The sequence below is a fragment of the Tachypleus tridentatus genome, chromosome 7, assembly GCF_004210375.1.
Source record: "Tachypleus tridentatus isolate NWPU-2018 chromosome 7, ASM421037v1, whole genome shotgun sequence".
In the NCBI taxonomy this organism is placed as follows: Eukaryota; Metazoa; Arthropoda; class Merostomata; order Xiphosura; family Limulidae; genus Tachypleus; species Tachypleus tridentatus.
Window position 1 is genome coordinate 87,765,471 of NC_134831.1, and position 25,867 is coordinate 87,791,337.

Below are 25,867 nucleotides of genomic sequence, written 5' to 3' on the forward strand. Positions count from 1 at the left end.
GGTACAATGGTGTTCACATATTTCAGCAAATAATACGGATTCATTATTTTGGCTTTCATTAAAATTATTATAAGCTTCTAATTATTTTTTAATATGTACAGGATAGCAAAGATGTTAATCAAACAACGGATTTTGTCTGCAATGAACAGAATCAAAAAGGATTGAGATCATGGAAATTGGTGGTTAAGGAGATGCCAAAAGTTTCTTCAAATCCTAGGTATCACGTATGGAAGTATTGTCGTCTTCCGAGTAGCTGCATACAGTTAATCACAAATCATACTGAGATATTCATTCTAAAGGAACGAAAAGTTCATTGTATGTCAGGAAAATATGCCTCAAATCTTGAATCCACCACCATAGACTTGAATATTTGGAACACAGAAGAGGGGCGATTTATTCTCGTGTATCTATGTTAATCTGTCTTCTTCTACCTATGTAAATAAACAAAAAAAAATGTGGTCTACACTTTCGGATCATGGGTGTGTTATAAGAGTAAGGTCAAATTCCATTCTTTAGTCAAACAATAGTAAACTACAATTGGCAGTGGATACTGTTGATTGACTGCTGTCATTAAAATATTTCCGTTCAAAGTTAAGGAATTTATAGAGCAAACAACTCTTGAATCGTTTTGTTAGACTATTCAAAAGAAAGGAAATCAACAATAAATCAGATTAGGTCAACATGTTTCCTTGGGTGTTTGGATTGCTTGCTTTTGGCTTGATCTGACGAAAAGATATTGAAGCATGTATTGGCATTACGAACTTGATTTAAACTGTCCGAGTGGTTTTTAGAACAATATTATTGTAACTTTATTTCTGACAAAAGTTGTATTTCGTGTAACTTCCTGAGAATTGGTATGCCAGAAGATTTGTATACACATGCAGTATGAAGGAATATTAATTTTAGTTTGTTTATAATTAGAAAACAACAGACCAGATAATGGTTTCAGAGGAAGGGTAAGATTATAATATGAAAAATTCAGTGCTTTTACATTACAGCAACAAGATAATTTCACTACATGAATCACATTCTACATACTATTATTTCGAATTTTTTTATATAAAGTAAGAAAATGTTAACCCTAGTTACAACATAAATTCACGTGTTCTTTCTTTTTGATATTGCATTAGAACCCTTGTATAAGACACCTACATTGTAAGTGAAACTACCAATTTTCGCACATGCGCACGCTGCTACGAAAATCAACACTTGCACGAACATATATCTATTTTCGCACCTGTTCGCGCATCTACAAAAATAAGGACTTGTGCGTCCTTGTACTATTTTTCGCACTTGTGTGCGCATGTAACAATTTATGCCCCTGCGCGCTCATGTGTAATAAAAGTACCTTCGCGCGCTTCTATGACAATCAACACTTGCGCGAGCATGTACCAATTTACCCAGGTGGGTTCAGACGTTCGATTCGTGATCTGTGGGTCGCGGGTTCAAATTCTCGTCACACCAAACATGCTCACCCTTTCAGTCATGGGGCGTTATAATGTACGATGAATCCCTCTATTCTTTGGTAAAAGAGTAGTCCAAGAGTTGGCGGTGAGTAGTGATGAATAGTGCTTTCCCTCTAGTCTTACACTGCTGAATTAGGGTCGGCTAGCGCAAATAGCCCTCGTGAAGCTTTGCGTGAAATTACAAAAACAATCAAACAAATAACACGAAAGGAAGTGAAACTAACAATAAAATCTACAAAAGACAAGACACCAGGAAACGATGACATACAAGCCATTCTCCTTTTTGAAAAGGCGTTCAGGAACTGTGTGAACACATAACAGCAATCTTAAACTTATCACTCAGTTCTGGATACATCCCGGTTTTTTGGAAGCAAGCAATAGTCTTTGTGTTCCATAAAAAAAGGAAAACCAACAAGTAAACCAAACAATTTCCCCGATCAGCCTGGCCAGCTGTGTAAAAAAATTCTCGAAAGAATAATTAGTAATAGGCTCTCAAATTGTTTAGAAATAACTTGAAAATCACTAGAATTAAAAATGAATTTAGAAAATATAGAGACAGACCACAGATCACCTGGCTATCTAACTTCCTGGAAGATAGAAGTTGGATGATAAATTCAGGGAACCTTATACATGTAAAACGGCTCGTTTGGGTTGAGAAAATATTTTACGTTGAGGAGCGAACAACATTTCGACCTTCTTCGGTCATCCTTTGTAAACCTGACGATGCCGTTTTAACATATATTTCTCTACAAGTGGGTTTTCTCGACATCACTAATTATTATTTTATCAGGGAAACCTTTGCCTTTATTCCAGAGGTTGGTGTTCCCCAAAGAGGGGTAATTAGCCCTATTCTGTTCATCAATATGCCCTTAAAACACCCAAACTTGGAGTATGCATCACAATTCGCGGAGGATGTTGTGGTCTGGAAAAGTGCTCCCACCCCATCCGTAACAGCGACAAATCTACAACTGTTGTTAGATAATATAGAAGAATACTGTGAGAAATATTGTATTAAACCAAACTTACCAAAAATCAATTAGTAACATTCACAAACAAAACATAAAAGAGATCCTTCCAAATTACACACGAGCGAAACACTTCTCCAGACCACAACAAACCTGTTAGATTTAACCGTCAATACGAAATTAACGTGGGTGAAACATGCAAATAATATATTTTAAAAAAATTGGAAACGCACAAATTATGCAAATAGTCTAACCGGCAAAAACCAAGGAACCTCACCAGACAACATAATAAAAATCTACAAAACATATATACGACCTACTATCGAATATGCATTTCCAGTATGGTTAAACACGGGACTAAAACAGATAAATAAAATACAATCAATACAAAACTTAATAATTACTGCAGCATACAAAGTCTCTCGTAGTACATTGTGAAAATTTATGTACAAATATACAAACCACAGCCAACAGACTCTTGCATAGTTCTCTAAATTACTTTTTGAAAATTGACAAAAGAACGATCTACTGTGTGAACTTGATCACTACTCCAAAAATGATGAAAGTAGACCAAAGTATTAAAGTTAAAAATACATTTTATAATCTAAAAATTGTCAAATTTCCTTTGTTTAACTTGCAAAACCTCCAAATTGAACACCACTCGTTTTCAAACATTCCAAACCAAAACTGTGAAACAATCACAGCTGTATGTATAATACACTTTTTGTTCTGCTACTACAATAAGAAAATGTGAGATTGTGTGATTATTACACATTTAGTTAATAAACTATAAATATTCAGAATGGCCATTTTTATTAGTGGTAGCTCCTTGAAAAAAAGACATACAAAAGAGGTGATGAGTTAATAGTGTGAAATGTCCACATTTTCTTGTAAGCAAGTTTTTTATTGGAAGTAAAAAAATTGATATATAAAATATTTTTACAGACTCATCTTGTGTTATCCTATCCCTATTACTAACAGTAAACCTTCAATTGAAGGCAAAGAGAGCTTTGAGAACATGACTGTATCATACTAAAAATATCCCTGGAAAAATGTTAATTTACTTTATTCAGTGAACTTTCTTCAAAGATAATAACAGCTGGTGTAAAATACTGCTATTTGCCAATCAGCTATTTAAGGGGGAAGATATACATACAGACTTGATCACCAAGGAAGGGAATAACTAGGATTGTAAAATTTGTACAAGGATTATAACACAGGATGGGAAATCAAAAGATGGAATCTCTATCATAAAAATGTAAAAATTTCTTAACTAAAGATAAATAGCAATGTATAAATAAACTTCTGTTTAATTCAGATTGTTAAATCTTCATTCTTCATAATGAATATTATGAAATGATTCAAGCAAATAACTCAAAATATTCAAATATCCTGTATCATGTTAAAAATTCAATAAATTTTCTTTTTCCTTCACAATAACTGTATTTAATAACACATTAGGACATATGAATTCACGAACAAAAGAAAGACGAACACAAAAAAATTATCAGACATGGATACATTGCTATAGCTGTACCAAACTATCCTTAAAACATCTCAAACTGAATGTTATTAAATAAAATCAGAAATATAATGCCACAATAATAATGTATGTTGAATAAAGTTGTAATGTTTACTTCCATAAAAAATAATTTTACGTCATTATAAGCAGAAGTATTAAATGAGAGGAACATCTTGATAGTGTGTCATAAAAATTGTCTTCTTATTTTAGTTGTTAAAAACAAACAGTAACAAAGGCTGTAGATTATATTCATCACATTTTTATGACCTACAAATGAAATGATGTCTGATAAAAGTACTTGAGGGAGAAGTGTACGTATCTACAGTTGCAGAGTAAATGTTACTACAAAGAACTGTGACTATACAGCAATATCTGTAAGTCAAACACAGCCTATAATAAAAACAATCTACAAAAAACATTTTTTGGAAACTGTGTACTAGTCATTCTGTTAACAACTGTATTTTTATTTCTTAACTTAAAAAAAACAACAACCAACATGTCATTGAAGTATGCTTGTTTGTTATTGGATAAAACAATATAGTTTCATATAATATAGTACTGGTTAATACATACAAATTACTCTTTAAAACATTAAAAATAAACACCAGCTAACAAAACAACTATAAGTATACAATTAACTTTTAATGTATTCTATCCATTCATCCATCCAATATTTTCAGAAACCAAAACAGATAATAAATATACTGTGTACATAAACATATAAATATAGCTCTATATACAACTCAAGCAAAAAAATGGTATTATTAAATTGGATCAATTTAGCAAACATTTATAAACTGATTTTATGGAAATTGTTTGGTTTGCACACAAAAGGCACTTGAAAACTATCTCCCAAAAACTCAGCAACAAAGGTATGGACAGATAGTTACAATAAACTATTTTGTGGAAAAGAAAATGTACCCCACAAACAAAAAAAAATGTACAACGTACTATGCAGATAAATATCTTTCTTAGTTACTAAACAAAAAAACATTCCACAATACTTGATTTCTTCAAACTGAAAAATATCAACATCTAACACAACCAGAAAAATAAGTATGTTATACAGTTTCTTTGCAGCAGTTATAAGTTTATAATGATAAATAAAATATTTTCCAAACAAACACAAAAAAACAGTTCTGACTTGTTTTATTTGAAATCTACTTGTAAATATTATGTTTTAAAGTTAGTTTCTAGATAAATTTTTATTATTTACACAAAAGCAAAAGCATGACAATATTATCAAATTTTATAATCTTTTAACGAGTGTTAAAATCCCAATTCAGTTAAATGGTTTTAGCTGTTTCCAGAAATGTAAAACTAAACATAAAGAAACACTTCATAGTTCAAAACGTCAAAGCAATATACACATATTTACACTAATTATTCATGTCCATAGTAACATATTATTCTGAAAAAAAAAAATGTGTATGGTCAAAACAAAGTAATACAAAAGGCTGGGACAAGAAACAACTAAATGTTGAACATTCAAGAGTAAGCAGTTTGAATCATGATGTGACCACTGAAGTTCAACCTGACGAAATGGATTGTAAACAATTACGAGTTTTTGTGAAAACATTTAAGAAACACAGGGGCTGAAACCTTACAGAAGTTTCCACCCTTAATGATGGTTATTAGCTTACAAATATTTTGAACCCTTAAGACAACTGATGGTCACAGAAAATGTTAACCCTTATCACTAATCTTTGTAACTGTTGAAGGCCTGTGCAAGGGAACTTGCACTATCATTAACAAATTGTTTTATATTAGTTAAAAGGCCACTCTGACTTTTTTCACAACAAAAACAAAACATGAATGTTTTTACTCACTATCTAAACATGGCTATCTTTTGTTAGAATTTTATATTGTACCTTTTCAATTTGTCTGAATCTCTTGAGTATCTAATATGATTCACAATTTTATATTGCTCTGTACCTTTTAATTTGTCTGAATCTCTTGAGTATTTAATATGATTCACTCTGTACCTTTTCATTTGTCTGAATATCTTGAGTATCTAATATGATTCACAATAGGTATTCAAGAATTAAAAAACAAAACATGATGTAGTACTTTATTTGCACTGACATAAAATAATATGTAAATCACGAGTAGCCTTCTGTTTACAATCAGTAACAGGAATAATGTTACAAAAATTCTTCTTCATTAACAAATGTTTACTAGTAGTTCTAGTGCTGTAAACATCTACAAGTTTGGGACCTTCAAAATTGGTATTTCATGTAACAAACAAATTAAACAAAGAGAAGCAGAAACAGTATAGTGTTAGATAGAGAAAAAAAGAACCCCTTAATGTTTAATTACATCTCTCCCATGAGCAGTCAAATTTATAAATGAAAAAGCATGAATGATATATAAAAAAAAGCAACACTTAATGACTGTAATTATGAAAAAAATTGGATCTTAACATATTTTTCATGAAGTATGTATTATTCACACAAACAAAGTAAATTATATTATCTTATTATTAACTGTAATGGACTATTCCAATTATATTATCTTATTATTAACTGTAATGGACTATTCCACTAAAACCTCTTTGCAAAGGAAAAGTATTTAACTACACCATCTACCAGATAGTGGGGTTTATTTAATGTAAAGTACAAAAACTGTTGACAATTAAACCCCATAATAACCTGATGATGTGTCATTCATCATGAGCCTAAAATGTACAGTACAACATAGCTAATAATTATTTTATCTAATTAGTCAATTACAATTCAACCAGTAGCATACTTATATGACAAGTAAAAGGCACAATTTTAAATATTTCATAAAAGTTAAGCACAACTAACTTCTTTCAGTGTCCAATTATTAGAGAAACATGTCAAATATAATTCCCATTTTTAAGATTTTTTTTAAGTTCTTTTCCCATTTGTAGACTATCCTACCAAACATTTCTTACAAGCATGAGATGTGTGAGATTTATTTCAAAATAAACTGAACTCTGGCTTTCAGATACGCAGCACGTAAATATGTTTAATATTGAGTAAAAACCAGCTCTAAGTATCTGATGTAAGTAGAGGATGAAAAGTCTGTTTATACAATAATAAACAAATTAAACTACCTTGTAATATTACTACAGACATATTTGTTTTATATATGTTACAAACAAACTGAATTATTCTATAGTAGTATTATAATATGCTCTTCTGCATTAGTTTGGTAAACAACTTTGTCAAATTATTTAGCACCACAAAAAAGTCACCTTATAGCAACATCAAGGTACAGCACAGTGACAATCATTTAGCCACTTTTTCATGGTTGTAGTACTGTTTGTTTGTTTTTAGCATCTCCCACTATATTAGGGTATACCATATTAGCAGGGTAACAATCACATTAACCTTTTTTTTCCTTGTCAGAGTACTGTGTTTTTCTAGTGTCTGCCATTAGGATGCAGCAGTTGTGGTATAGTAACAATCATTTAGCCATTTATGGATTATTATAACACAATGTATTATTATGTTACAGCATACCAGTCAACTATATCTAAATTATTGTATATAATACTAACTGTTCTCTCCTGTATTGTCTGCTCACCATTTAACTTCACCACATACCAGGTTGGCAATTTTACTTTGTATCCACATGATGATGTTTCTTCCAGTAATAACTGGAACCACACTTGAAAAACTGTATTAAGTACCATTCTAAAAATCTCATAAAGGCCCTTGGTGTTTGTTTTGAAAACACATCTTTACAGATATTGTTTATACAGATGACTCTCTTAACACAACTATATCAGTGTGTTGAATCATAAAGAAGACAGTTTAGATCTATCATAGCTGCTATTTATTAGACCACAAGGTTTGTTTATATTCTAATATCTGTATGTAACTTTACAATTAGTTGTTAAGTTATATTCAGAAAAACACAAGGAATTCAGTTGTGTCACAACAACAGTTTATTAGATGATTCAAGTTCATTTTCTACTATCTATGTATTACCTTGAGACCAAACAGTTATGAGCTGGCTATTAAATCAAATGGAAAATTAGAAGAGAACTATAACACTGACCCTAGTTTAATGTCGTTTTTTTATTATTTGTGTTAATATCACAATTTAATTATAATATCAAACTTCCTTAGAATCACACTCTTTCCTATTCTATAACACAATAAATGGGCTAAACAAAAGTGATTTAAAACTGAGAAATAAAAGCAACACATGGGTCAAATAATTTTAATAATTTAGTGTCATAAACGTTTTTGTCTCTCACAAAATTTTAAAACTATATAGCCAAACAATCAAAACTGGTCAATATATTTTGTTAGAAATAAGTAGAAAGTGCACTTCTTGGCCTAATTTCCCTTTATGGCAGACATGAATATGGTAAGCTCTGCTCTAGAACTGTCCATTTTTAACAAAACTACAGTAAAGAATGATAAGAATCTTTATATTTTATTAATGTTAACTGAAAGCCTGGTTCACTCACTTCTCAGAATAATTGATATCAATGTTCTTGACATTGAACAGTCACATTTTACTAATTCATTAAACACACAAAAACTGAATGGATACTTTCCATCAAGCCAGTAATTATAGGAAACCAAAATATGTAACAAAGGGAAGAATAAAGTACAATTATACTAATCACTGTTTGATGTTAACTGTCTGAGCTGTTTTGGGACGGTTTCTACCAACTTCTTCTTGTCTCGTTGATTCTTTTTTAATGCTGAAAATATATTTTTCTTCTTGTCTGCTTCTCTCACCCTTAAGGGAGTAAAGAACATTAATTCACACTAAAAGTATGGACAGGTCAAATTAATAATATTTTAAAAAATTAGTAAATTATATTATTAACATTGTACAAATCCTTTTCATTCACAAGCCTGAACAAGACCTACCTAAAAAAAATAAGACCCTTTAAAAAAATGTTGCATTATTTGAAACTTGTATTTTTTAGCAATAATTTTATTTCTAAAACAACTTGAAAGGAAGTTATACACTTTTCATAAATAAATAAACATTGCAATTGGTTCAAAAGCATGCATTATAAAATATAAAGTGTAAACACACCATTGTAAAGTAAAAAACAAAAAAAAACTTTTTATCTTTATAACACAAATTCATCAATCAATCAATTCTTTTATAAGTCTGCACACACAAATTTGCCCTAAACAATGTTTTAGGTAACACTGCATTACAAATCATTTGCTACTAGAAAAACTCAAGTGATTCTTGGTAATTAAATAGTTTTGGTTTCAGATATGTAATCACAACTTGTCCATCACCTCAGATTTTAAGATACTGTAGTATCTCACTACTTTATCAACAATATGTGTAATACCATACAATCAGCTCAGTTCAATAGGTTTATACTGTGAAATTAAGTTTACATAGAAAGTTTAATGAACAAAAGGAATAAATTTTGATAACTTCAAACAGTAACTGTATTGTATTGGTGTAAAACTCCATATATATTGTTTATATGTGCTACTTGTTCTTGATAAAATTATAATGACTTGCACCAATTTTGCTTCATTCCCATGTTCACCTTTTCTGCCCAGGAATATTTGAGGAGTCCTTCAACTGAGCTTAAAATGGGCAGAGTGATACACCTCTCTCTCAACTGCTTTTCACTCACTCACTCAGTTGGTTACTTTGTCTGGCTCTGTGCACACTCAAAACAAAGTCCATCTTCCTCACATCATACCTGTGATATAATCAAATAAAATCAAAATTTTGTTTTTAAAATATTTTAAACTAGTTCTCTAAACATAATTCTTTTATACTTTTTAGAAAATTATTTCATGTACTGACTGCTTTCACTTCAAGTCCAAAAACCACCTAAACAGTTTATGCTACATTTGTGTTGTACAGTTTCCAAATCTAGCTTCACACAGTGGCTAAATAAAAGAAGAGCAATTGTGTCATTGACAATTTCAATGATACAGTGTGAGCCCAAAGATCACCTAACTGTTATTTTTGCATTAATATTTCTGGATATTCAGACAAAACTAAACAATACACCTAATATCCAGAGATTGTGATGAAACCAGTTCCTCATGGGGATGATTTTCTTGTGTCACATCCAGCAGCAAAGTGGGAAATAGAAGTTATACTGCAAAAAAGACAATGAATCATCTTTACTTCCTTCATTTAGTAATTTTACCCCTGTGGCATCTCAGCATAAACTGCCTCATTTGATCACACAAGATGAGCTAAATGATCAGATCTGTGACTTGTTTTATACTGAAACAGCATGGGAATTTTCATTTACGGCAATGGAATTTATCATAAAAGTCTTGCTTCTCACTACAGCACGCAAGATACTTTGTGTTTCTGTACAAATGTTGATGCACTAATTGAAGAATCAAGTAATGAATATACTCTCAAGAAAGAAAACATTTTACCAATACATCTAAAGTTAGTGTGAAAACTGTGCTTTCACATAATGAGAACACTAAGCCATTGGTTCCTGTTATTAATGCTGTAAACATAGTAGAACATGCAGCTTATACCTGAAGCAATCAAATATCCACTACTGCTAAGTCTATAAAGTGAGTATACTAAACACTGTAGTCTGTCTGGGATAGCCAATATCATAAAATTCATTTAAAAAAAAAGGAATGGCCAGTGAGAGAATTATGTTCCAGGAAAACAGAAAGTTGAGTTCCAACTTTCACTGAATCATCAAGATATGTTTCTTCCCTCACTCCATCTGTCTTATAAGTTTCAAAATTCAGTGAAGTAAAATCTAAAGGTGGTATCTTTGTTGGGTCACAGATTTGGGAAGTGCTGATGAATGGTGATTTTGAAACATTACTCAGTCAGAAAGAACTTCCTGCAGGAAATCACTCAAACTGGTTGTTAAAATTTTCTTGAATTTACAGAGATGAAAACTATTTGTCGATTATGATATCTCTAGAACAAGAGGAAAACTGGGTCCAAGATGTCACTACAGTTACACTTCTCACACTTTTAATTAAGCTTCTTATCAAATGATCTAGGTGCAGTGAGCAATAATCTTGGTGAGCACTTCCCTTAAGTTATGTCTATAATAGAACAGTAACATAAAGAAAGACAGTGGAATCATGTGATGACAGAAGATTACTGTTGATTCTTATAGCATGAAACTAACAACATACATAAAAGATGCAATAAGTCAGTCAGGTATTTTGTAAAAAGAAATAAATAATAATACCATGATGAAAGTTTTAAACATAGCTTAAGTGTATTTTCAGTATATAATTACACGTTGTTTTTTAACATTCTTAAATGCAATTTTCAATAAATAAATAAAGTTATCAGAGACAGTTATTTTCACAATATATAAGAATATTTAGAATAAACATAAGATAACTCAAAAACTAGAGGTGATCAGTAATATTCAACAATTTTTAGAATCAGGATCAACAAACGACTCATGAACAGTTGTATTTTTATTGTAGTAGAGAAGCTTTTGTGCACAGTGTAACTTCTAAACACATATAATTACTGTGCAAAATTACTCAAACACTTATATGCTTTACATATTTCTAAAAAATTACTTTGATTGAATGACTTAAGGATATTTCAACACAAACAAAAAACATGAATTTTATCTCATAAGTACAACTCAAAGCTGATAGTTAAAACCATATATAACTTATATTATAAAGAAGCTTACACACAGAACAACCTTAAATATAAAATTTTCAAAATTACTTACAGATCAACCTGTACAAACTATATACTTCATGATATTCCTACAAGTACCTATATTCTTAGTTATGCCAACTAACAAGACATGCTTTAACAGATATGAGGTGTTCTTTCATTATAAAAATCCCAGGCACCTAGTTATCATAAAAAAAAAGGTTAAGGAAAACTATCGTATTTATATGCAAGAAAGTATCAATTAATTGTGCAAATTTGTGGTAAGCACTGTTAAATATATGAATAAACAAACATTCTGAATTTAAGTGGTTTTCTACTAAATAAAACTAATTATGGCTAAATTAACTAACACATTCATGATTATTAACTTCAAAATGTAAAATAGAATTTTAGTTATAAACATTATACCATAAATTTAAGATTTTATTTCTATCTACCTTAGAAAAATAATATATTGATAATATTTATCTACTTTGTATTCAATGTTTTATTACTCTCACATTAACACGTGGAGATGAAAATCTAAGAATGTTTATTTAATGTGAAGCATTGGAACCTATCATCTTGTGAATATGTGCAAATTGTATGCATGTATGATTAACTGACTACACAACAGACATTCAACTATTATTAAACTCTAGACAGTTAAAACTGATTCATTAATAATTATGGTATTAATACAGAGAATTCTCAATTTATGTTTAATATATTACTGTGATAAAAAACATCTACAGAGAGAAACTTTTTGGTAATAAAATCTACAACTGTTTCCAACTTCTGATCAAAACAAAATACCTACATAGTTCAAATAAAAATTAAACGAGTAATGAATATTATATAACGTCTAACATGTCACCATACTTATGATGATTAAAAGGTATTGATTCATCTGTTATGGTACCCTCAATGCAAGCAAATTTTTTTACTATAATCCCAAACACAAAATTCAGCTAGCTTAGGAGGTTTAGTTTTGTTCTAAACACTTATCTTAAGATAACAATGCAAAATAATCCTCATAAACAAATATATATATATATATCAAACAATTTAACCAATACTAAAAATAAACTAACATTAAGGAAAGAAAAAATAAAACATTACTTTATTCACAGTCTACAACTATTTATCATCTTACCTTCATTCTTTCTAAATTTGTATTTACATCTGTCAAAGGCTAGTTGAGAAACAAAATAAGACTTAACTTTTAATTTAAAAAATGAAACTTGACATCTTGCAGGACTTGTCTTGGAGTAAGACATCAATAGTATCAGGTTTCTTAAGGGCAACACATAACTAGGTAACTAAACATGCAAATTTTCAGGCGGCTATACGTTTCCTTTTGCCTTTTTTAAAAATCAAAACATGCATAATAATTATTGAAAAGACTTTAACAATTTATAATAAAGCAAGTTATAGTGACATTTAAAATCAACTTTGATCACTTTTATGTTCCACTTAATTTTTAAGCAGAACTACAGCAACTTGTGGGTTTACCCTTCAATACTTACTATTTTCTTGTCCATAGTCATGAAAGTAGGTTGCCCAGTCCCATGTCATGAAAAGGTCTAGAAGTTATAAGAAAATATAACTACAAAAATTCTGCAAGATAAATTCCAGTGCACCAAAATAAAGTAAACTGCCATACATAAATTAACTAACAAAAATTACAAGAAGAATGAATTGTACACTATAAGTCAGAAAGTAATAATAAGAAATCAGTTTTAGTGAAAGGAGACTGATGGACTCTGTGACTAAACTAAAATAATTGGAAGATGTGATATCAAAAAATATATGGAACTATTTTACTTGGAAGAGTTTCCACAGTTAATACATCTTCAATTATGTTTGTTTGTTTTTGAATTTCATGCAATGCTACACGAGGGCTATCTGCACTAGCTATCCCTAATTTAGAAGTGTAAAACCAGAAGGAAGTCAGCTAGCTATCCCTAATTTAACAGTGTAAAACTAGACGGAAGTCAGCTAGCTATCCCTAATTTAACAGTAAAACTAGGAAGTCAGCTAGCTATCCCTAATTTAACAGTGTAAAACTAGACGGAAGTCAGCTAGCTATCCCTAATTTAACAGTGTAAGACTAGAGGGAAGTCAGCTAGCTATCCCTAATTTAACAGTGTAAAACTGGAGGGAATTATGTACTTTAAATACTACACATTCACACTAAGACACAACTAGCTATCATCTGATCTTAACATTAGTAACAGAAGGTGTATTTAATGGCCTAAATATAAGCATTGGGTGTAAAACATTATTATAACAAAGGCTTAGTTGAAACACTACTCCATTGAAACCCTTGGTAACTTCTATCTTACATTTGTCTATACCTCAATGTTAATAAACAACTTAAAAAAATATAAATAAAATGCTATTTAACTTATCGTGGTGCAATAAGTGAGCCTAGGGTATTATTTGTTTTATAATTAAGCTTAAAAATGTACTGTGCAATAACTTACTCTAGGCTCAATAAAAACAAAATATCAATTCTAAATCTAAATAATTTCTGAATTAAATTGTTTTGTTCTATCACCAAAGTTAACAAGAATAAAAAACAAACCAATATGTATATTAAACATTCACAACATAAATACCATAGTTGACCTAACAATATCAATTGGGAATTTTGTTACAAAACAATGATATAAATTGTAGACCATTACTATTAAAACAAAGAAGCATGACAAACTGTTTATTATATATATCAACACCACAGGGACATTTAGAGTGTTCCTTCTACTATCCACACATTATTCTCTTTAACACTGTAAATACCTGACAGCCATAAAGCTTCTTATTTCCAAAGAATGCAACATGTTGATCTTCAATGTTTTCAGTTTACTAAAATGTTTAGTTAAAATAAAGTTAAGTTATTTGAATTTTTAAGTCTATCTCATGCTACTTTTATCATTTTTATAAAGTACTTCATAACTTGTTCTTAATGTTTCATGAAAAATTTAAAATCTTCCCAGTAACAGTAAGCAGAGTCAATCTTTATGCATGTACTCAAAAGGTGATTTACAAAACTATAACTTTTATCTCTGTATTTCTATAGACTGGTGGAACTTTTAAGCAAATAGGTCTATTCAGATACTAATAACTATTTTGAATCTATTCAATGTTACACAGCATGGCTTTCAAATGCATTACTAAACTTTTGGAAAAGAAATAGCAATAACTAACATACTGAGCAAGACTTTAAACTGAACAAAATACACGATTCATTTCAAGCAGGCCAAACTAGCCTAACAATCCTTTGACTGTTCATGTACATGTGAAACTGAATGAGTGTTTAAATCTTTATCAGTACTACATATAACCCAATAAAGGTGACAAAATATTTTAACTAGATTGACTATTCCTTTTCTAGGATAATAAAGACCAATGATTAGTAGGGCACATTACAAGTACAGATGTTGATGTCATTTATGTCAATAATAACAGAATACATTCCTGTCATGTTTAGATGTACATAAAAAATGTGTGCATCACATGAAAGATGGCAATGACAACAGTTAAAAAGATGTTTAAACAGTTTTCACATAATAGAAAAATAAAAAGGAACGGGTATTACAGAAAATGATAATGTAAATAAATATACAGGAAACAATACTAATATATGGGAAATAGAAAAATGAATAAAAATACAGGTGATATTAATATATAGGAAACAATACTAATATACGGGAAATAGAAAAATGAATAAAAATACAGGTGATATTAATATATAGGAAACAATACTAATATATGGGAAATAGAAAAATGAATAAAAATACAGGTGATATTAATATATAGAAAACAATACTAATATATGGGAAATAGAAAAATGAATAAAAATATAGGTGATATTAATATATAGGAAACAATACTAATATATGGGAAATAGAAAAATGAATAAAAATAGAGGTGATATTAATATATAGGAAACAATACTAATATATGGGAAATAGAAAAATGAATAAAAATATAGGTGATATTAATATATAGAAAACAATACTAATATATGGGAAATAGAAAAATGAATAAAAATATAGGTGATATTAATATATAGGAAACAATACTAATATATGGGAAATAGAAAAATGAATAAAAATACAGGTGATATTAATATATAGGAAACAATACTAATATATGGGAAATAGAAAAATGAATAAAAATACAGGTGATATTAATATATAGAAAACAATACTAATATATGGGAAATAGAAAAATGAATAAAAATATAGGTGATATTAATATATAGGAAACAATACTAATATATGGGAAATAGAAAAATGAATAAAAATACAGGTGATATTAATATATAGAAAACAATACTAATATATGGGAAATAGAAAAATGAATAAAAATATAGGTGATATTAATATATAGGAAACAATACTAATATATGGGAAACAGAAAAATGAATAAAAATACAGGTGATATTAATATATAGAAAACAATACTAATATATGGGAAATAGAAAAATGAATAAAAATATAGGTGATATTAATATATAGGAAACAATACTAATATACGGGAAATAGAAAAATGAATAAAAATACAGGTGATATTAATATATAGAAAACAATACTAATATATGGGAAATAGAAAAATGAATAAAAATACAGGTGATATTAATATATAGGAAACAATACTAATATATGGGAAATAGAAAAGTGGATAAAAATATCGGTGATATTAATATGTAGGAACCAATACTAATATACCGGAAATAGAAAAATGAATAAAAATATAGGTGATATTAATATGTAGGAAACAATACTAATATACGGGAAATAGAAAAATGAATAAAAATATAGGTGATATTAATATGTAGGAAACAATACTAATATACGGGAAATAGAAAAATGAATAAAAATATAGGTGATATTAATATGTAGGAAACAATACTAATATACCGGAAATAGAAAAATGAATAAAAAATACAGGTGATATTAATATATAGGAAACAATACTAATATATGGGAAATAGAAAAATGAATAAAAATATAGGTGATATTAATATATAGGAAACAATACTAATATATGGGAAATAGAAAAATGGATAAAAATATCGGTGATATTAATATGTAGGAAACAATACTAATATACCGGAAATAGAAAAATGAATAAAAATATAGGTGATATTAATATGTAGGAAACAATACTAATATACGGGAAATAGAAAAATGAATAAAAATATAGGTGATATTAATATGTAGGAAACAATACTAATATACGGGAAATAGAAAAATGAATAAAAATACAGGTGATATTAATATGTAGGAAACAATACTAATATCGGAAAATAGAAAAATGAATAAAAATACAGGTGATATTAATATATAGGAAACAATACTAATATATGGGAAATAGAAAAATGAATAAAAATATAGGTGATATTAATATATAGGAAACAATACTAATATAAGGGAAATAGAAAAATGAATTAAAATATAGGTGATATTAATATGTAGGAAACAATACTAATATACCGGAAATAGAAAAATGAATAAAAATATAGGTGATATTAATATGTAGGAAACAATACTAATATACGGGAAATAGAAAAATGAATAAAAATACAGGTGATATTAATATATAGGAAACAATACTAATATATGGGAAATAGAAAAATGAATTAAAATATAGGTGATATTAATATGCAGGAAACAATACTAATATACGGAAATAGAAAAATGAATAAAAATATAGGTGATATTAATATGTAGGAAACAATACTAATATACGGGAAATAGAAAAATGAATAAAAATACAGGTGATATTAATATATAGGAAACAATACTAATATATGGGAAATAGAAAAATGAATAAAAATATAGGTGATATTAATATATAGGAAACAATACTAATATATGGGAAATAGAAAAATGAATAAAAATACAGGTGATATTAATATATAGAAAACAATACTAATATATGGGAAATAGAAAAATGAATTAAAATATAGGTGATATTAATATGTAGGAAACAATACTAATATACCAAAAATAGAAAAATGAATAAAAATATAGGTGATATTAACATATAGGAAACAATACTAATATATGGGAAATAGAAAAATGAATTAAAATATAAATGATATTGATAAAATAATAAAAAAAATACAAAGTTGTTTTGAAATTTTTTTAAGAGATGCACAAAGGTCATTAATTCTAGGACTAAGAATGATGTCATACTGTTATAGAATTTAACAATGCTATCCAATAAACATCCTTAATTTCTTTCTAAAAGTGGAAAAGTTTCACAAATGACAATGAACAGTTGTGTTGAAACTTGAGAAAATTAAATAACCTTAAACAATATCAAACCTAATGAAGGGCAGTTGCTTGAAACACTAGTTAAATAATGTAACTGTTTTTGTCCTTTTTTTAACTTTAGGTATTTATAAAAACAATATTTCTTTTGTGAAGTAAGAGAGGATTCCATGTACTGTAGACCAGCACAGTGCTTCCTTATACCTAGAAAAACATGAGACCTGTACAAGTAAAACTTTATACAACCTTCTCTAACAATGGCTAGTGACCAATAAAAGCCAGCCTATTAACCTGAGACACACATCCTCTAATACAAAGAAAAAGCAATATGCAACAAAATTCACATAATACAAACTGGAAACTCCCTTGAGTTAAAAAAAGAGAAAACAGACCTCCATGATGGTCACTGAATATTTAAACTACTGTATATATATATATATATATATATATATCAACCAGTCTCTGTATGAAGAAGACTAATGATTGATTTTCAGCCACGACTACGAAATAAATAGTTCTTTGAGATTTCCAAGAATATGGAAGCAGATTATTTGTCAAAACACAGGATAAAAAGTAATGAATAACTGGTATCTAGTCATTAATAAAAAGTTCTCAATTAACAATCAGGCTGAAGTGACCATACAGGTTACTAACCATGACAGTTCATGAGCATCAGAACTATGGGATGGACAAGACAAATACAAAAACTTGTTCACCATTTACCATTCAGATAACTAGACTAGACTGATGTTTCAGGCAAGACTAAGAAAAGAGGATTCTAAAGTATTCTAGAGATGTTTCTCAAGCAAATTAGAATGACCAAATACAAAGTTCACCAAAATAATTATAGCAGAAGTAAACAATCTGATTAACAATTACTTTGAAATTCTTTTAAAGCCTGTAGAAAAGTCCAGTGATTTAGTCAACAGAAAAAATAATAAAAAAAAGAGAATAAAAGCAAATAACTTCATGTAGAAATCACAATTCCAAGAATTACGTGACAAAATAAGTCACTCTCATTTACAGCTGTGACAAGACATGTAACTGGATTACTCGAAGTTCAAGAGAGCGAAGTCAACAAAAAATGTATCAATTACAAACATGTGTGACATTTATAATCACAAGTACAAATGCCATAAATACATTGACGGATGTCACTGACAATGAATGTGAATCTCGTGTATATATTTGGTTCCCAGATATATAAAAAGTGTTCTTGACTGAAGCTAACGGGCAAAAAATTCCAGATTAAAATTCACACAGAAGCATTTAAATGACATGGTCTTAAGTACTCACATCAGAAACTCAATGATGAGTAGTGTTGATAAACAAAATAACACTGAAAGTCATATCTGTTTATCTGATCAGAACAATAGCATTTTAAAATTAATTTATATGCAAATTACTGAATTATGTGCAAAATTTAACTAAACATCTTTACAATCCATGCATGTGAATGAAATTAACATTATAGTATATAATTTAATGTTTATGTTATCCAAGTTTTAATTCTTTGTAACAACAGAAACATTTAAAATAAATATTTTGCTCACATAGTTTGCTTGTCACATGATCCAAGTTATATAAAAAAAATCTCCAATTTAACAGAATCTCAATTCTCAATTGACAACAAATCTCAATTTAACATAAGCTCACAATGCATACAACTGTCTAGATGCCAATGTATTTTCACATGTCCTTTTGAGACATACGACATATGCAGTCTTAGAACTGAATCCACTGCAAAAGAGAAATAGATTTTACAGCCTTTTATGGGTGCTATGCCAATCTTCTATACTTTGGAAACAAATTTATGACGTACAAGTAATTAGTTAATACAAGTGTACAAAGATGTTATAAAGAGCTCAGTTTACACTCCACTCCACCAACAGTTAATATGAAATTGGTGTACAGTTTTTGTACTGATGTCGAAGTAACAGCCTGCAGTACTATTGTCTACAGCACTTACAGTGTTTTGTTACATCAAAATGCTATAGTTAGAGACAGTTGAATTGTACTTAAATCTAATTTTTATATTTTAGTTGACTGTGTATAATTTATGTTATAAAAATCCTATTTGAGTGTTTTAATTGTTTTTATAAGCTTAACTTGTTACACAGATTGTGAAAGCTTTATAAACAAGATAGTATCTATCACAGCCATCCTGTTTTGGCAACACACCTATGTGGGGAATTTCTCAAAATAACTTCTTCATAAAAGGCCTATTGGTATCAGTTAACATATCAGAATAAATAGTGACAATGAATTTTAAAGGAGAGTTAAAAATAAACTATAAATGAAAAGATAAAGACATTAAATTATGAATATGTGAAAAAGATGACTATACTAATAAATTTCTATAAAGATGTAAAGGTATGTACACATTTTGTTAATTTTAAAACATTTCCCTGCACTCTCTGTTGATGATGACAAATAGAGTTAGTAATGGTTGCATAAAAGAGAAAAAAAGTACAAACATTTACCTTAAAAAACAACAATTGATGTTCATTTATGAGGTTCTAGAGGTTATGCAAATGAAATGTAGAAAACAGTAAGGTTAAAACGTATTTTTTTATACTTTATGTAAAAATTACTTTGCATGTGAACTACTCACAGTCCAAGTGTAAATAACTACATTAAATAATGAATTTTTATCAGAAAAATCCAAAAAATATTTACAAAATAAAACTTTTGCTGAAACTACTTACTTTAATGAAAGTTTGTTATCAAGTTTTAAGGAAATAATTTCATTAACTAGTTTCATTTTGAAAGGCATTTCATGAGAGTTGCATACTTTTCTTCCTATGAGCATATATCATTCTTCAAGGTTTAATGTCTTCCATAATGTAACTGTTAATTACATATCTATATACATAATATATGTCTATGTTACATACATATACAATATTAATGACTATTCTACAGCAACCACATAAAATGTATTTAGTCCAAAAGCAATGTTTACATTACTTGTAATATCTTTTAATATGAACTTAAATAGTAGAGTTTTGTAAAGGTTTACTAACCTGCCTAAGATCAGCAAAGCACATCTGGAGTGCACCTTCTTCAAACCCTCTAACAGGTTCTGAATTAGCAAACACTATTGAAGACAAAAAAGAACTCAGTTTAGTTTATATCCATTAATGAATAATTATTATCTGAATTTGTTTTAAAGGCCTTATCATAAAATATTTGGATTGCCAACACAATTCAGTTTTATTGAAGCATAAAATGATGTTTCATTTTTGTCTTTGATCTGCTTAAACATAGTCTAGAAAGCCAACATCCAAATGCAGTGGAGATTGTGTGAAAAGTGTATCAAAATGTGTGGAATAAGATTGACCTCATCAACGTTTGTAGAAACTTACTACAATGAAAGAAGTATTTTCATAATAATACATTATTATGGCCATCAAAACTGAACATGATTTACAATGAAATAGTTCCAAGGGCAGCAGGAAGCCTGAAAGTTGTTCTTAAAAGATAAATGAACCCTTAAACAAATAATACTGTGTAAGACTGTTAAGTATTCTGATTATTTACACAACTGAAAAATAAATAAGAACAAAACTACAATAAGAATTTCATTAATTAATCAACAACAAAAATAAATCTCTTCACAGAGAACTAAATCTCATTAAAAAAAATACAATTCCTCATTGACCTAAAACTTTAAGAAGTTAATTATTCTTGGGTATCTTTGAAATTAGATTTTGATAAAAATGGTTTTATGTTTCAGATGTGGTTTAAATAAACAGTTTCAATTTTAAGGTAATAACATTAAAGTGTGATGGTCTATAAGGTACAAATTTTCCAAACTCTTAAAATTTCTTGATTTGCATATACTGTGTTAACCTTATTTCCCCAGATGTTAAAAGCTTTAAAAAATAACAACAAAAGCACTTTCAATTTTGTCCATAAATCATCCATAAAAAGATCATAGCATAATGTGTTTGCTAAATGCAAAATTTCCACCTTCAGTCATTGTCTAATTCAACAATAATTGCAACCTTTGTTGCAATATATGGAAAATAGTCAAGTAAGGAAACTGTTATTGTATTAATGTCCATCTTTATACTGTGCTGTTTGTGTCCCAGGAACCACAGTACTTACATTATACATACATTGTACCTCACTACTATAACAACTGAATAACACAAGCAAAACCAGGTTAATATATGTGATTCATCCTCACTGTCAAGCTGAATTCAGAGAAAGTACACCTTACTTAAAGAGATGGGACTAAATATTTGTCCACAGAAAACCATCCTTTCCTTTTCACTACTGGCTTACATTATGCACTATATCTTATTAGTATGATAAAGCTGACTTAAAACTGTAAAATGTTCAAAGTTGCATCACCTACTTCAATCTTTTTTTATCTACTTTTGTACTAAACTCAGACTCTTTAATCTTTTGGGATCTTCTAGAAATTTTTCCCTCTGTCCAGGATGTTTTTTTGGCCTCTAAATTAACAAGTTAGGACTGAGAGATGCCTTGGGTCTCTTTACAACTGGATGATATATCCATATCAAGGCTTACAATATAAAATTGGATATAAGGCACCTTGTTAATTTGGAGGCCAAGAAAACATACTAGAGAGAAGGAAAAATTTCTAGATGATCCCAATTTTCTTGAAAATATAGGTGATTTTCAACAAAATAAGATATTAAGCAGGGCAACAGTGAAAGTTATGATTCCTATACAGAAAATGTATTTCCTATAACTAGTCTCATTTAGTGCTGCCTCTATGTGAAAAAAAAGAAAGAAAAACATGCCACAAGCCTTTTTTTCCTCCCTTCCTTTGGAAATGACTCATTTTAATGTCCCTCATGCAAATTATCGTGGTTAATCCTCCACAAAGGAAAGTGCTATACACTCATTATACGTGCGACTTCCTCTATTTGGTTCTATCAAATTACTGTTTTGAGTTTTAGTGGAGAATTGAATCACTCATTTTGAGTGGAGAGGAAGTACATTTTATGTATAGAAAAACTAACTTCTAATATGGTACATTAGCTGTACTTATATAATCAGATACAATCACACACTGAATTGGTGCAAGGGAAGAAAAGAAGCACCCTTTGAAAGAATACAAAGGACACACCTTATGTCTAAAGAATTAGATATGTAGATATGATGTGGGAGACTACACTACTTCTAAATCAGCCATACTCTTCACCAATCTGGGAAATGTGTTGTATATTCTGGTAGACAAAAACTGAGAAGTAAATCCAATTAGTATTGGGGAAAAATGGAAGTGTCCCCAGACACAAAGTGGCTAGGACATGATGGACTGTACTTGACAACTACATCCAAAATCTGTGCTGCTGGAAACTGACACAGATAGAGAGGGTGGGTGTAGAATGAGGATCATACCATCTTCACCTGAAATTAATGAGACCAGAAGGGATATCAAACCCCTGACTCCTGAAGAGAGAGTATGTTAAGAATAGAAAATGGTATATCAACTTAGAAAACCTGATGACCTGGATTGAGAGTAGAGAATGAAAAATGAGTCATCTTAGAAGTAACAAAGGAGAGGCTGTTCCTCATAAACCTCAGGACTTTCGTACAGAGTATCTGAAAGTAAATGTATGGTAGATAAATACCACAAAAGTAAGGATAAGACAGAGGCATGGGTTAAAAGCACTGGAAGTCAGGGGGTACTCCCATATTGGCAAAATAGATTCAAACACCTGTGAGTCTTAAAACAGATAGGCTACTTGATGGTTCGTCAAACAAACTATCCACAGCACATAGGAAGCAAGACATGCTGGAACTCTCAACCAATTATGAAGTAAATTACTTTGTATGAACACTAATATCCAAAGAAAGTGGGAAAACTAAATATGGTAAGGAAGAACTGAGAACTATCATACAACAAAAAAGGATGAGGATTGTAGGAATTCATAAAAAGGGATAAAACATCACATACCTGAGAAATCATACCTAAATACGCAATATTAGACCGAGCTGACTCTGCAGGAGGTGTACAGGGAAACATGAGAAAATCCTGTGGTGGAAAAAGGCTATAAAAATCTTTCTCGAAATGAACAGGTTCAGATTGTTCATGAGATGAATAACTTCAAGAGAAAGTGGCTGACTCACACAACGACCAGTGTCTCACTGAATAATTGCAGATAATTCCATTAACAGAGTTGCTTGCACCTCCAGCCATAGTTACAAAACCGGCACTCTGGGCTATATCTACCTCATGTGCTTCGTGAGCACTCACGAATTTTTCAAAAACAAACATGTACAATATTATATCAACTATACTTTGTCCTATCCATTGCCGACGACCAAACACAATAAGAACAATATTTATATGAGCAGCTTGTCACAGCAACGAATCTTACGGTGAAGACGTTTTCTAAACTGATAGAGTTTAATCACAATTCATTGTACTTGTGAGAAGACATTGATATTAGGCCTATGATGTTATTAACTATACGATTTTTATATTCAGCCCCCTAGGTATCTCCATGGGAGAAAATAAATAAATTTCTTTTTCTTGTTATTCTGTTCCAACCAGAATGTAAACAGTTTGTTTATGATGCTTTTATTTTTTAATATTTTAACTCAAATTGGGGAAACTTAAGGGAAGAATAAAAAATTTTTAAACTCCGTTTATGTAATTTACCTGCCAGGCGAGTTGTTTGAACTATTTTCACAACAATAATTGTGATTATTTAGCAAGTATTATTGTGAAACAACAATGTCTTATTTTGTAATAAAATAACGTAAACATTAGATGTTTTTCTCACATATATCAATTTCTATATTTTAAATTCAAATCAAAGCTCTTTAAAAAATGGAACTGTGGTTTCTGTTGCCTCATCATAAATTTCACACCTTTTAGTTTCTGTAATTTGTCAGCTTTTAGCGTTTAATCCGTAACTCCGTAACTTTTATCAGCTTTTAGTGTTTAATACGGAACTCCGTAACTTTTATATCATATTGTTTGTTCTTACGTGCTTACAATATTTATAATATTAACAATGAAACAGTATCCTAGCAACACAGATAATTGGAAGACATTTTGTAAAAAGTTAAAGCTACTACTGCAAGCAGATTTTAAGATATAGAGATGGTGAAGTTTTTTTTCAAAACATTGATTTTTATGGCATTCTATGCTGTTATAATAGCAATGCCTGCACACATCAAACTTAAACATGAAAATATTGTACTTGGCGCCCCACAGGTGATTCCGTGTGTCCCTGATAGCATTGGAATCAATAGATATACTTTTGATCTTTTCCAGTATTATTGGTTTGGCCCCTACGGTGGAATAGCAACAGACGATAATAAAATTCGGGTAAACAAAGCCACGGGAGATTTGATGATTTATAAATTTGATTTTTCTGATACCGGTGTGTATAAGTGCGTTATTGAATACTCAAAAAACTGGGAGATAAAAGCACAAAAACCAATTTTCATCACTCATTTCTTGGAAGGTAAATGCTTATAAGAATCGATTTTGGTAGTGTTTAGAAGTAAAAAAAAACTTTAAATTATGGATCGGATTCCATCCATTTTTACTACAATTTATGTAAAGTGTTATAAGTTCGACATATATTTAATGATTGTACATTAATTTTCCAAAATCCATGAAATCACCTTTCCAGCTACCAACATACAGCTCACCGCCATTGTTTCCGCGTTAAGCCTGCAGTGTTAAAATGTTGAAAATCAAACTTGTCTGCAGATATAAATTTATCATTACGAAATAATTTTTGATTTATCATTATTATATACAATAACTAAATACATACATAGATATGAATAAATTTAATCAATAGCATTACACAATTAATGAAATTAGACATTCCGTGAAGTCAGAAAACGAGATAACCTTATGTTAGAAATTAGAAAGGTTTTGTTGTTTTCTTTACAAGTCATAGAACAAATAATTTTAAAAAATCAAAATTGTTGAATGATTTCTTTAATCGTCTGTGAAAATATTGAAATTACAAAATGCTACAGTGTTATAGCAGAAAAATGTTTCTTTTGTTACAAACACAC

General features: G+C 29.5%; 1 protein-coding gene across 13 annotated transcripts; it reads right to left on the reverse strand.

Annotated features, from left to right (window-relative positions):
* Positions 1 to 7,856: 7,856 nt before the first annotated feature.
* LOC143256121 (exocyst complex component 6-like) lies at positions 7,857 to 24,321 on the reverse strand. Of its 13 annotated transcripts, XR_013031095.1 has the most exons (7): positions 23,778 to 24,289; positions 20,866 to 20,939; positions 14,355 to 14,420; positions 13,079 to 13,135; positions 11,623 to 11,749; positions 9,466 to 9,624; positions 7,857 to 8,681 (listed from the first exon to the last, which is right to left on the reverse strand). XR_013031095.1 is itself a non-coding variant. In XM_076512886.1 (5 exons), exons 1-4 carry the CDS (start codon positions 23,844 to 23,846, stop codon positions 13,096 to 13,098), a joined length of 249 nt encoding a protein of 82 aa, XP_076369001.1. In that variant the 5' UTR covers positions 23,847 to 24,289; the 3' UTR covers positions 7,857 to 8,681; positions 13,079 to 13,095. The 13 variants fall into 13 exon arrangements, 3 of the variants coding, with proteins under 3 accessions (XP_076369001.1, XP_076369000.1, XP_076369002.1); XR_013031094.1 differs by lacking the exon at positions 11,623 to 11,749; XR_013031096.1 differs by lacking the exon at positions 11,623 to 11,749 and having other exon boundaries at positions 9,361 to 9,624.
* Positions 24,322 to 25,867: the final 1,546 nt, after the last annotated feature.

Bases quoted from the DNA above. Each gene is read 5' to 3' on its own strand.
- LOC143256121 (XM_076512885.1), bottom strand. From the start codon at position 23,846: ATGTTTCCCTGTACACCTCCTGCAGAGTCAGCTCGGTCTAATATTGCG. The intron at 20,940-23,777 runs GTATGTGATGTT...TGTCTTCAATAG, and splicing joins ATTTAGGTATGATTTCTCAG to TGTTTGCTAATTCAGAACCT. The intron at 8,682-20,865 runs GTTAGTAAACCT...TACTCCCTTAAG, and splicing joins GCTTTGCTGATCTTAGGCAG to GGTGAGAGAAGCAGACAAGA.